The sequence below is a fragment of the Schistocerca serialis genome, chromosome 2 (assembly GCF_023864345.2).
Source record: "Schistocerca serialis cubense isolate TAMUIC-IGC-003099 chromosome 2, iqSchSeri2.2, whole genome shotgun sequence".
Lineage (NCBI taxonomy): Eukaryota > Metazoa > Arthropoda > Insecta > Orthoptera > Acrididae > Schistocerca > Schistocerca serialis.
This window is the reverse complement of record NC_064639.1, coordinates 587,175,484-587,187,563: the sequence shown is the minus strand read 5'-3', so window position 1 is coordinate 587,187,563 and position 12,080 is coordinate 587,175,484. Positions and strand designations below refer to the sequence as shown.

The 12,080-nt window shown below is 41.8% G+C and overlaps 1 protein-coding gene across 4 annotated transcripts in view; it reads right to left on the bottom strand.

The window, feature by feature from the left end:
* LOC126457612 (ragulator complex protein LAMTOR3) overlaps nucleotides 1-12,080 on the bottom strand; it is a 109,021-nt gene that overhangs the window by 70,200 nt on the left and 26,741 nt on the right. For all 4 annotated transcript variants that reach the window (XR_007585495.1, XM_050094066.1, XM_050094065.1 and 1 more), the window contains exon 4: nucleotides 8,194-8,327. Coding sequence is in view for 3 of the 4 variants with exons in the window: in XM_050094066.1 (XP_049950023.1) it covers nucleotides 8,194-8,327 (134 nt within the window). In the remaining variant the exon portion in view is untranslated. The remainder of the gene's footprint in view (nucleotides 1-8,193; nucleotides 8,328-12,080) is intronic.

Here is a 12,080-nt window from a genome sequence, read left to right as displayed (position 1 = left end):
GCTCAGGCAGCAGAGAGCATTGAGGTGCTGTGAACACTTCCATTTAAACTGACGAAGATGAGGAAGCCAAGTCAAACAAGCATTTAAAACCAGACCTACGAATCGACATGTCTCCACTACAGTGAGTGGATCGTCATTAAGGTAAAGTGCTGGTTCTGGATGAACAGTATGACGCCAACAGAAATGCATAACACATGTCTTCATGGCAGAAAACTGGAAGCCATGGGCTAGAGCCCATGACTGCGCCTTGCGAATGGATCCCTATAGGCGACGCTCAGCAACACCGGTACTGGAAGATCAGTACAAAGTGCAGAAGTCATCTGCATACAGAGAAGGTGAGACGGAGGGCCCGACAGCTGCTGCTAGACAGTTAATGGCCACAGAAAATAGAAAGACACTCAATACAGAGCCCTGCTGGACTCCATTCTCCTGGATATGGATGGAACTAAATGAGGCACCAACTTGGATACAGAAAGTACAGAGTGACAGGAAATTCTAGATAAAAATCTGGAGCAACCTCGGATACCCCACTCGTATAATGTGCCAAGGATATGATGTCACTGTGTAGTGTCATAAGCTTTTCGTAAATAAAAAAAGACTGCAAAAGACTGTTTGGATGGCAGACTCGAGGGACACAAGATTATCAGTGGTAGAGCGACCCTGGCGGAAGCCGCCCTGACGTTGAGCCAGTAGGCCACGTGACTCCAGAACCCAACCCAACCCAACTGCCAACACATCGTACATTCCAGCAGCTTACAGAGAACGTTTGTGAGCCTGATAGACCGATACCTATCCACATCAAGCGGGTTTTTACCGAGCTTTAGCACGGAAAGACGACATGGAAAGACGACATCGCACCAGATCCAGTTGAAGATGACGAGAATGTGTCACTTGTAGTCAGATGAGAGATGTTTAATCATCTGGCTGTGGAGCCAACCTGGACCAGGAACTGTGTCGGGGCAATGTGCAAGGGCACTGAGGAGCTCCCACTCTGTAAATGGGGCATTGTAGGATTCACAGTAGTGTCTTGTAAATGAGGGGACTTTGCCTTACAGCCACCGTTTGAGAGTGCGAGAGGCTGTGGGGCAATTCGATGCAGAGGCTCGAGCATAGTCTCAGCAATTGCATCTGCGTCGATAGATAACATGCCATTTATGTTAACACCAGGAGCACCTGTTGGGGACTGGTACCTGAAAACATGTTTGATCTTTGCCCAGACTTGAGAAGGTGAGGTATGGCACCCAATGGTCGAGACATCTCTCCCAACATCCTGCTTCCATTGTTTTGTAAGTTGGCGAACGCGAGCATGTAGCCATTTAAAGGCTATGAGGTGCTCCAGGGAAGGGTGCCACTAATGCCGGTGTAGAGCTTAATAGCCTCAGCAACTTCCGGTGACCACCATCGGACTGACTGTCTCCGGAGGCTCCCTAAAGAACAAGGGATGACATTTTCTGCCACAGAAACGATCGTTGTAGTTACCTGCTCAATACCACATCGATGTTACTATGTGGGTGAGTTTCAATGGTGATAGCAGAGATGAAAGTTTCCCAGTCCATCTTGTTTAAAGCCCATCTGGTCAGGCGTCCGTGTGCCTGATGCCGGGGCAGTGACAGGAAGATGGGGATGTGGTCACTACCACACATATTGTCATGTGCTCTCCATTTGATAGAAGGGAGAACTCCTAGGCTGCAAATTGATAAAGCAATGGCCGAGTAACTACCATGAGCCACACTGAAATGTGTGGTGGCCACAGTACTTAAGAGGAATAGGTCAAACTGAGGCAGTAAATTTTTGACATCTCTGCCTTGGCTGGTAAGCATGGTGCCACCCCTCAAGGAGTTATGAGAGTTAAAATCACAAAAATGGTTCAAATGACTAAGCACTATGGGACTTAACACCTGAAGTCTTCTGTCCCCCAGAATTAGAACTACCTAAACCTAACTAACCTAAGGACATCACATGCAGCCATGCCCAAGGCAGGATTTGAACCTGTGACCATAGCAGCAGCGCAGTTCCAGACTGAAGAGCCTAGAACCACTCAGTCACAGAGGCCAGCTGTTAAAATCTCCCATAAGTAGGAAAGGTTTAGGGAGTTGATCAATCAGTGAAGCTAATACATTCAGGGGTACTGCACCATCTGGAGGAAGATATACATTGCAGACACTTCTTTCCTGCGTCATCCTTATTCTGATAGCCACAGCTTCAAGAGGGGTTTGAAGCATCACAGTCTCTCTACAGACTGAATTTAGGACATAAATCCAAACTCCACCTGATGCACTATTATAGTCACTACAGTTCCTGTAATATCCCTTATAGCCACGAAGTGCAGGGGTCCGCATTGCCAGGAACGAGGTTTCCTGGAGGGCAATGCAGATAGCAGGAGTAAAGCTTAACAGTTGTTGTAGTTCAGCCAGGAGCTGGAAAAAACGACAGCAATTACACTGGAGGATGACCTCATCGTGAGACTGGGAAGGCACGGAACATTCAATGAGGCAGTTTAAGCCTCAAAGTCACCTGCAGCCACCGACTTATTGACTGGGCAGTCTATAGCCACTGTGTCTGAGGGTCTGGCGAGATCTAGGTCCTCAGCAGACGCCAGAATCTTCACCCCATCCTCAGACACAGTGCTTGTAAGTAGTAGTGGTGTGGATGCCACCGCAATTTCCTTTGTCTTAGGGGTCTTTTCTTTGGATTTCTCTTGCTGCTCCTTGCATTGCCCTGTCTGGGAGGACTTCACTGGCTCAGTCTCTGGGACTAAAGATGAGTGTGAAGCCCTACAACCAGCTGATTTTGAGCTCTTCAGACACTGGCAGGTATCATCTTTCCCACTAGCAGAAACCTGGGAAGGGAGTGACATGGGACCCCTTCCTAGCAAGAGAAGTGGAAGACGACTTATGCTTCTCTGGCTTAAAATTGGGGATGGACCTCACCAATGGTTGGGGGTAGGGGGTTGCTCCCGTAGTAGGTGGTTCGGGAGCAACAGGAAGGGAAATGCCCCCCATCATCTAGGGGGCAGGTGTAGTCTTCCGGCTGTGAGAGGTGACTGGGGTTGGCGGAGCTGATGGTGCCAGAACTGTTGTAGGGGCAGCGTAAGAATGTCATACATACAGGATGCAGGCTTTCAAATTTTCTCTTAGGCTCAGTGTAGGTCAGTCAGTCCAGGGTCTTGTACTCCATGATTTTCCTTTCTTTCTGGAGAATCCTGCAGTCTGGTGAGCAAGGCAAATGGTGCTCTCCACAGTTGACACAGATGGAAGGCGGGGCATATAGAGTATTGGGATATAACGAGCGTCCACAATCTCGACATGTGACACTGGAAGTACAGCGGAAAGACATATGGCCAAACTTCCAGCACTTAAAGCACCACATCGGGGGAAGGATATAGGGCTTTACAACACAGCAGCAGACCATCACCTTGACCTTCTCGGGTAATTTATCACCCTCTAAGGCCAAGATGAAGGTACAAGTGACAACCTGATTATCCCTCGTCCGGACAAAATATACACCTTGCCACTCTAAATTGGCATGCAGCTTACAGTCAGACTGCAAAAGAAGGTCCCTGTGAAATATGATATCCTGGACCATATTTAAGCTCTCATGGGTGTGATGATTACAGAAATATTCCCCAGATCGTCACAAGAGAGCAATGTCTGATGTGCAGAGGATGCTGTTTTCATCAAGACTGACCCAGATCTCATTTTGGACAATCCCTCCATCTCCCCAAACTTGTCCTCTAAATGCTCAACAAAAAGCTGAGGCTTCATCGTCATGAAAGATCCCAATCAGCTCTCAAACTTACAAGGTACTGGGGCGAATAAGATCCACTGCCATCCTTAACCTGACGTTCCTCCCATGGTATGGCCAGAGAGGGGAATGATTTGGGGTTGTATTTCTGTGTGTTGAATTGAGCTCGTGAACACTTAGAGACTGCTGGTGTTTCACCACCAGCAAGAGATGATGGACTTTGCTTCATCACGTGTCATCCGCCCTGATGCCACCCACTCCGACCAGTGTCCCTCCCCATGGGTGCCACCCAGCCACAGCAAAGGCTATCTGGCAGGACGGCCATTGCCGGGAGTCCCAATACCCCAGGGGAATGGGCATCTACGCCTTGGCATACGTGGGGAGTTCACAGCACAGGCATGAACAGAGCAATTCCTGTGTGGTCAGGGGGCTACAAGTAACAGAGTACATGAAGACCACACCGCAACGGACTGGTTACCGTGCTGGATATCAGATGCAAAGGTGTACAAGGTCATTGTCAATGCAGAAAGTGACATTGCATAGTGCATGGTGGAAAACGCACCCAGGAAGGTGTCCTCGCCCAAGAGACAGAGAATGAGTGGGACTGAAATGTGACGATGAGAAAGAGGGCTAAAAATCTCAATGCACGTTGGACACGATGCACCATGTAAGGCGCTCTTCCCCAATTGGCTCGCTCTTCAGGAAAATTTTGAAGAATGAAGGTCAAACCCCACAGGGGACCATCAGATGAAGGCCGAAACACATGGAACTCCTTTTAGCCGCCTCTTATGACAGGCAGGATACCTCGGGCCTATTCTTACCTGCTGACCCACAGCGGGCTCAATGAAGAGATCTTGAGGAGAATGACGGCTTCTGATTGGGAAAGGATATCGGCATTGCCCTTTCAAGGAAACCATCCATGCACTTGCCTTATGCAATTTAAGGAAATCATGGAAAACCTAACTCAATGTCCACACATGGATCTGAAGCACTTCACTCTCTAATGACAATTCAGTGTCTTGTAAAAGTGCCATGTCATTCGGTTCATTCTTTGTAAGTTTCTATAACTATACATTCTGATCACAATATCTATTTGGACAAATTAATGGTAACTACACCATGAATCAAAAGCCAACATTGTATTTGACTACATCTGTGGAAAGATGAATAAAAATACCACTAGTGTAGGAACATGCTATTTCTATTTTTTACTGATAGCATTGTCTACATCACTTATTTTTAAATTACGACACTTTAACTACTGTCAACAGGTTTGTAATCAAGTTCAATGTAACATAAGAGATACATATATTACCAGTTGACAAAAGTAAAAGTTCACCAGTCAGGACTTAGAACTCATAGACGAAATCATTTCCCATGAAACAGCATAAATGCACTAGCAGCAAAAATCACCTCTGAAGAAATAGCTTGAGTAACTCAGTTAACTTCTTTTGAACTGGCTCAACAAACATGAGCACACCACTCACAAAATGTGTGATAGGACCAGCAGGATAAATAAAGAATCATGTAAAATTCAGAACAATTGTTTTACATTAACATTCCACATATTAGAGAATACTGTGGCATTGTTTGATGTGCCCTCTTCCTACAGAGGAAAAACAGTGGTATTAACAATCCTAAAGTGATCCAAATTTCCCCCATTTTGATCCATATGTTCTTTACACTATGAGCACACTGGATAATAATATCACATCTAGCTTCTCTGGATCTTTCACAATGAGATTATTGTGGTTTGTAGTCCACAAAAGCTTTCTGGAAATGTGTCCCATTGGAACCCATTGGAGTTCCCACCTCTTCATGTCCTAAGGCCACCCAAACAAAGTTAACATGAATCACATCCCCTTTTTGAATCTTCTCCCTCAGGAGGGAAAGACCAACAAGAATCTCAAACATAATACAGGCACAGTCTAACATAACAGTCCGACACTCACTGCTGTAAAAGTTGCTGCCGTTTGACAGATGGAGCGACACTAGCGCTCAGAGCGGCAGGTAAGGTGAACGTCAGACACGTCGTAAGCATAATGTTTGTTTGCATCCATTTCCTACGTAATTTCCGAATTATTCGAGTTAGTTTCTTGCCTCCAAGAGTTTGTGTAGTATTAGAAGGCATATAAGTTTCTAAAAATGATTCTAAAATAAGCGCAAGTATGGACAAAAACCATGAATAGAGTGGCAAGCTACAACACATTCGTGAAGAAACACTTGTGACATTGGACAGAATTGCAGCGTACCACGTTGATATCAAAAGAATATAAACACACAGATTCACATGTAAGAAGCACAGACATGTGCCTCTACATGCAAACGCGATGGACAGCTCATTTATCTTTCTGTAGGCCTTCTGTGTTTGTCATTGTCACTTGTTTCCACGACCTTCATCTTTGTATTATTCTAAGTGGGACAAGCAACTGACAAATAGTGGGAGAAATATGTTGAAAACATAATGAGCTGATTACATAACATTTCACGAAAAACCAAATATTTGAATAATTTTCAAACAATCTGTCTGTAGGCACTTTCCTTGTCCCATAATAGTTTCACTCTAAGTCTAGCGATCTGCACATTCCGACACTTCATACGCTTTTGTAAGACACGGACAGCTGCACTTAATCTAACCACTTCATCGTCAAAGCAGGTCTTGTGTTGATTCTCACGAATCTAGCACTAATAAATGGAGAGTTGAACTAGCTGCTTCTGTGTCATAGGACTGTTTTACAGCTTTAGATTGACTGTCGAATCTTTGTGGCAGTTTCTTCTTCATTGTCAGTTGAGGTGGCTTATTTGGAATGTCAAACAGTGTGGATACTGCATTCCACACGAGTTTGTTATTGTCTGCGTTCATTATTGTACAGGTAAACCGGGTCTTTCTTCATAAGGTCTTCTCATCTGCTATTAACTAGCCATTTTTTTCCTCCTAAAACAAAACATTCATGATTTATACACATACATTTGCAAATGAATCCTGACGATACAGTTTAGTAACATGATGGTATATACCTCTCAGGATCCTTCGGAAACCTAAAAAAAGACAGCTGTGGTGTCTTATTCCTATTGCTGCTGCAATTTATTGCGCTACAAACGCTCCCGACGGTAAAAACCATTGTATAAATCAAAATAAACAATCACTATTCGCTTTCACGATCGCGCCAAACTCACAGTTCAACCTACCGGCCGCTTGGACCGCTGCTGGCGCTGAAGGCAACAAAATCGAGGCGAAGTGTCGCGACTTATGTTAGACTGTGATACAGGTGTAATATACCAATTTTGCTAATGTTGTGTTCCACTCCAATCCTTTTGGCCCAACAGAAGGCGTGTGTGTGTGTGTGTGTGTGTGTGTGTGTGTGTGTGCCCCAATTCTGCCATTTATCTAGCTATTAAGTTGGTCAACCTTCCACTGTGCACACTTTTGACAAACAGGAGTACCAATGGAGATACAGAAAAGCAAATGCATGGCATTGAGAAGGCAAAGCAGCATATACATGCCCCTACCTGCTGGGGCAGCTTCCCATATTTTGGATTGGTGGCTCAACTGTACTTTGCTACTCTCAGAGTAAACTACCTGTAAGGATGGAAATCTAAAGAGGAAAAGAAACAACTCAATGGTGTTCGGTTAGTTATGAGAGAAATTGTGACTTACAACTGTCTGTGATGTTGAGTGGAGATTTGAGTATGTGAATGCTCTGTCGCTCTACATACGCAATATTAAAAAGACTTTTGTTTTGTTTAAGTGTGTTAATAAATGTACTAGTTAATACAACAGACTGAGTTCCTTGGTAGTTTTGGCAGACAACACGAGTTGTCTTTCCAGCACCGCAACTACACAGAAGGATACATGATCCACCACATATTGCTGGAGCACTGTTACTTGGTACTGATTAGTAGGTCCTGATCAGCAACTAAGTATATTACATGACTTTTCTTATGTTTTATAAGATACATGACTGACAATTTGACAGACAATGTAAGTGTTGGTAATCAAACAAATCCTATTCATACGCAAAAAGGAACTCATTGTAATGTCCAAGAAATTGAACTTTTACAAGCATATGTTATTCAGAGTTGTAACTGAGTCACCCATTTTCTGAGATTTCCAAAATCAATGTTCTCCTTTGTTCCATCTCTACAACCCTCTAGATTGACGTTTGTATGTCTTGAGCTCTTAGGTCAAATTCCTTCTCTAGCCTTTAACAAAACACTTGCCATCTTTTTTTTCTCACTCTTGCCTTCCACTCTGTAGTTCACTGTTCATATTTTGACATGAAAACAAGTTTTTATTTCAAAATGAATACATGAATAGATCAGTAAATAAGCAGGACACACAATGGCACTGCTGGCATCCAATTATTTACACATAAAAACTGATAAAGCAGACAACAAAATTGATTCACTTCAGTCTGTCAAATGTTACATCTGGCTAAGAAAAATTACCTGGTATGAGGAGTACATGCAGATTAGGGATTTATTTTTCCCAAGTCCAAGTTTTCCTCCTTGCTCAGTAGCCATACTAAAAGTGGATAAGAAACTTGGTCGCATTGCAAGTTCTGGGGCTGAGTCTGCTGAAACTGTAGTAAAAACAATAATAAATAATAATAATGGTGGTGATATCAGAAAAAAGTCAAATGTTTGAGTTTTACACTCATGGAAGATGAATCTCCTATTCATTGTACTAGGACATGTAACCTGCAAACCTTAAACCAATTTTGTTTGCATGCACCTCAAAAATTATTATGAACAATGAAGAATTTTAACAACACTAATGATTTGACCTGACTGTGAAATTAATGTTCATTTTCTTCATGATGAACAAGAGGTCGAAAAGTATAAGAGAGACAAAATGATGAACGATGACAGTTCTTAAGAGAATGTAGGTATCATTGAATTTAAACTACAGATACGTGTACTTTTGCTTCTTGATAAGTAATACACTATACATTCCTCTGGTATCCAGCTGAAGTGTTTAGTATTTAACATCTCCACAGCACCTGTTGATGCCAATTTGATTTCTTACTAAACAATGGACACATTTAACAATTACCTGCCTGGAAACTTTGGATTATTAACAATGACATAACTTTCAAATAACTTCCAGGAATTCAGCCAAGTAACACTTTCAGCGACCGCTGATATTCCAGCGGGAGAGCACCCCACCATTATCAAGGCAACTGCAACAGACAGGCGACGTACATGCCTCATGGTAGGGAGAATTTAAATGCCTTTCTAGAATATCTGAACTCGATCCACCTGAACATTCAACAATGGAGGTGGAAGAGGATGGTTGCCTTCCCTTTCTTGATGTGTTGGTTAGGAAAAGGATGATGGATCATTGGGATATGCAGTCTACAGGAAACGTACTCACACCGACTTGTACTTACAGGCTAATAGTTGCCACCATCCAGCTCAGCGTGAAGGGGTACTTCATACCTTGGTACACAGGGCACATGTCGTTTCCGACGCTGAGACTTTGCCAGCTAAGCTGTCCCATCTTGAAGTTACGTTTTGTCAAAATGGTTATAGTGATAGACAGATTGAACGTGCGTTGTGCTATTGACCAACATTACATCGGGTGGTTGATGACAATTCTGAGTCGACACCTAAGTCTACTGCCTTTTTGCCTTACATAGGAAACACTTCGAACCAGATCAGTTGTATTTTATGGAAATACGATGTGAAATGTGTCTTTCAACCTCCATCTAAAATTATAGTGCTTTTGAATTCTGTTAAAGATGATCTTGGTCTGCGTAATGTGGGTGTATATCGCATTCCTTGTAGCTGCGGCATGGCATATATTGGTCAAACTATCAGGACCATGGAGGACCGATGTACTGAGCATAAACGGCACACACGATTACAGCACCCAAGTAGATCTGCTATTGCTGAACATTGCTTGGATACTGGTCACTCCTTGTTATAAAATAACACCAAGATATCGGCATGCACGTCCTGCTATTGGGACAGTGTTATTAAGGAGGCAGTTGAGATTAAATTAGCGAGCAACCTCATTAGCAGGGATGGAGTGTTTTGTTTAAACTCTGTTCGGAATCCGGCTCTCTCCCTTGGCAAAAAACAGAGGGACAGAGTCAATGCTACCTCACCTGCGAATTCGTAGTCTCACTAACCGATAGCTCTGACTGGTCATCTTTGGTGGCGCTAGTGTTCAGTGTGTGTTATCTTTCCTGCACGAGTCCGAGAACTGAGGTTTTAAATTTGCATGTACGGCGCCTGTCCGTTGCAGTTGCCTTGAAAATGGCGGGGTGTTCTCCCGCCAAAATATCGGTGGTCGCTGAAAGTGTTACCTGGCTGAATTCCCGGAAGTTATTTTAAAGTTGTATACGCCAGGAGAAACTCTGGTCTCTCAACGACGTACCTGTTTACACTTTTTTCAAACGGATTGTGCGTCTGAGTGATGCCAATGTGACTGCATGATAATTTACAACCACAGCCTATGCTTTTCACACGTTGTGATGAAGCAAGCTGGGATATTTTTACTTCCCCACTTGTTTTGCCATATGCCTCCTTAAAATTCATTTTTTTCATGTCTGACTAATTACCATTAACATGTGAGTATAATCTGCATTTTCGTAAAAGAGAAAGATTGGCCCTCAGTTTTAAAGAATATAACACGAGGTCTAATTTTATGCTTAGTTTTATGTATGTAACTGATTTTCTAATTTATTCTGTTACTAGTTAATATCTTTCATTATCGGGTGGAATCAGCAATTGTTATGCAACTTAAATTCTATTGTTGACTTTTAAACAAATATAAATTTTGTACTAATTATAAGCTTTTGAAGGAAAAACTAATAGTATTATTAAAGGATCTATTTGGCTCTGTTCAAAAACACGTTAGCGAAGCCAGCCCTTAATTAATTCCAAAGTAATTTTCAGTTTCGTCAAAAGTACTGTTTGTGTAACGATATCTTAATTTCATCATTTAAACAAATAATTCGGCCTAACTCTTAGTATAAGAAACTGTTACAAAGAAGCAGTTTTTCGATGTATTCAATTAATTTAATGAGTTAAGCTTTAATTGTAATTTCTGTAAATTAAACTTCGAACAATGTGTAGTTTCACCACCTATTATTGTGAGAACATATAAGGGCCTGATTTTTGGTCCCGAGACAGTCCGTCCAAGGTCAAGTTTCAGATCATGAAATACGTGTAACACAATTAGGCCATGTGTTAAAACAATGACAGTGTCTGTTCCATATGTACTTTGTTATTCTTCTAGAACTGTGTGGTTAGGTTTTTACTGCTCGTAGATGTTCGATAGCAAACTATTGTAGCAGTATTTGGTGTTTGCCTGCAAACTATTACTGAGGCTTATTGAAAATGGTGCACTAGCCATATTACTGTGTATTATTGGGGGATTGTGAACAGTGAAAGTAAAGAACTGTTAAACGCAAATGTGCACCTGTCAGCTACATCATTTAAAGTAGTCAGTGTTCAACTTCCAACACCGAGGACAATCAACGAGGAAATAAAGCAGGCAAATGTCACAAGGTGAATGTAGCACCAAGTTTCCCATTAATCGCTACATCCATCCCAGAAATATGCACAGAAAAGGGCCAACGCTTCATTTCACCCAAAATAAACATGGCATCACTATGCTTCAGGCTGTTCTTGAATATGTATCATATTTTCAGCAATCCTAAGAGAAATAGATCCAGTAATAACTGTAGATGAGGTTACCATTTAGCAGACAACAGCTCCATGTATTAATGATTTTGAGCTGTGCATCCTTACAATGTCCTAAAATGATGAAAAATGTTGGAATTTTTGTGAATATTTATTTTGACCATTTATGCAAAACACCTGATTTAGTACCTAATGAAGCTTGTGATATAAGCACACCTAATGCACATTATGAACTCTGATACTATCGTCACTTGATTGTAAAAATCACCTTACATAAAAAAGATTATATGTAATGTTGTACTTTGTAAACTGCTACTTACATTTGGTATGATTAGAATAATTTTGAAGTTAACAAGAAACTAAATAACAAATTTTATTTCCACTAAATTTTGCTATATTTACATAAAGAATATTCATAAAGTCAATTTAAGTACTGTCTTTGAAAGCAATATAAATGATTAAATTCTTTGCCTACAAATGTAAATTTTCTTATCTTTCTTTGAGTCTTGTGAAGCCAGTTAAAGTCTGATATATTTGTGCACTCATGGCAAATGGTTATAAGCTAGATTTCTGTGGAAGTTGTTTAGTTATAAGGGACAGTTTGTTTAACATGCAGAAGCTAAAAGGGATGAATTTTTATCATTTAATAGATGAAGTGACCTACTAAACCATCACAACTT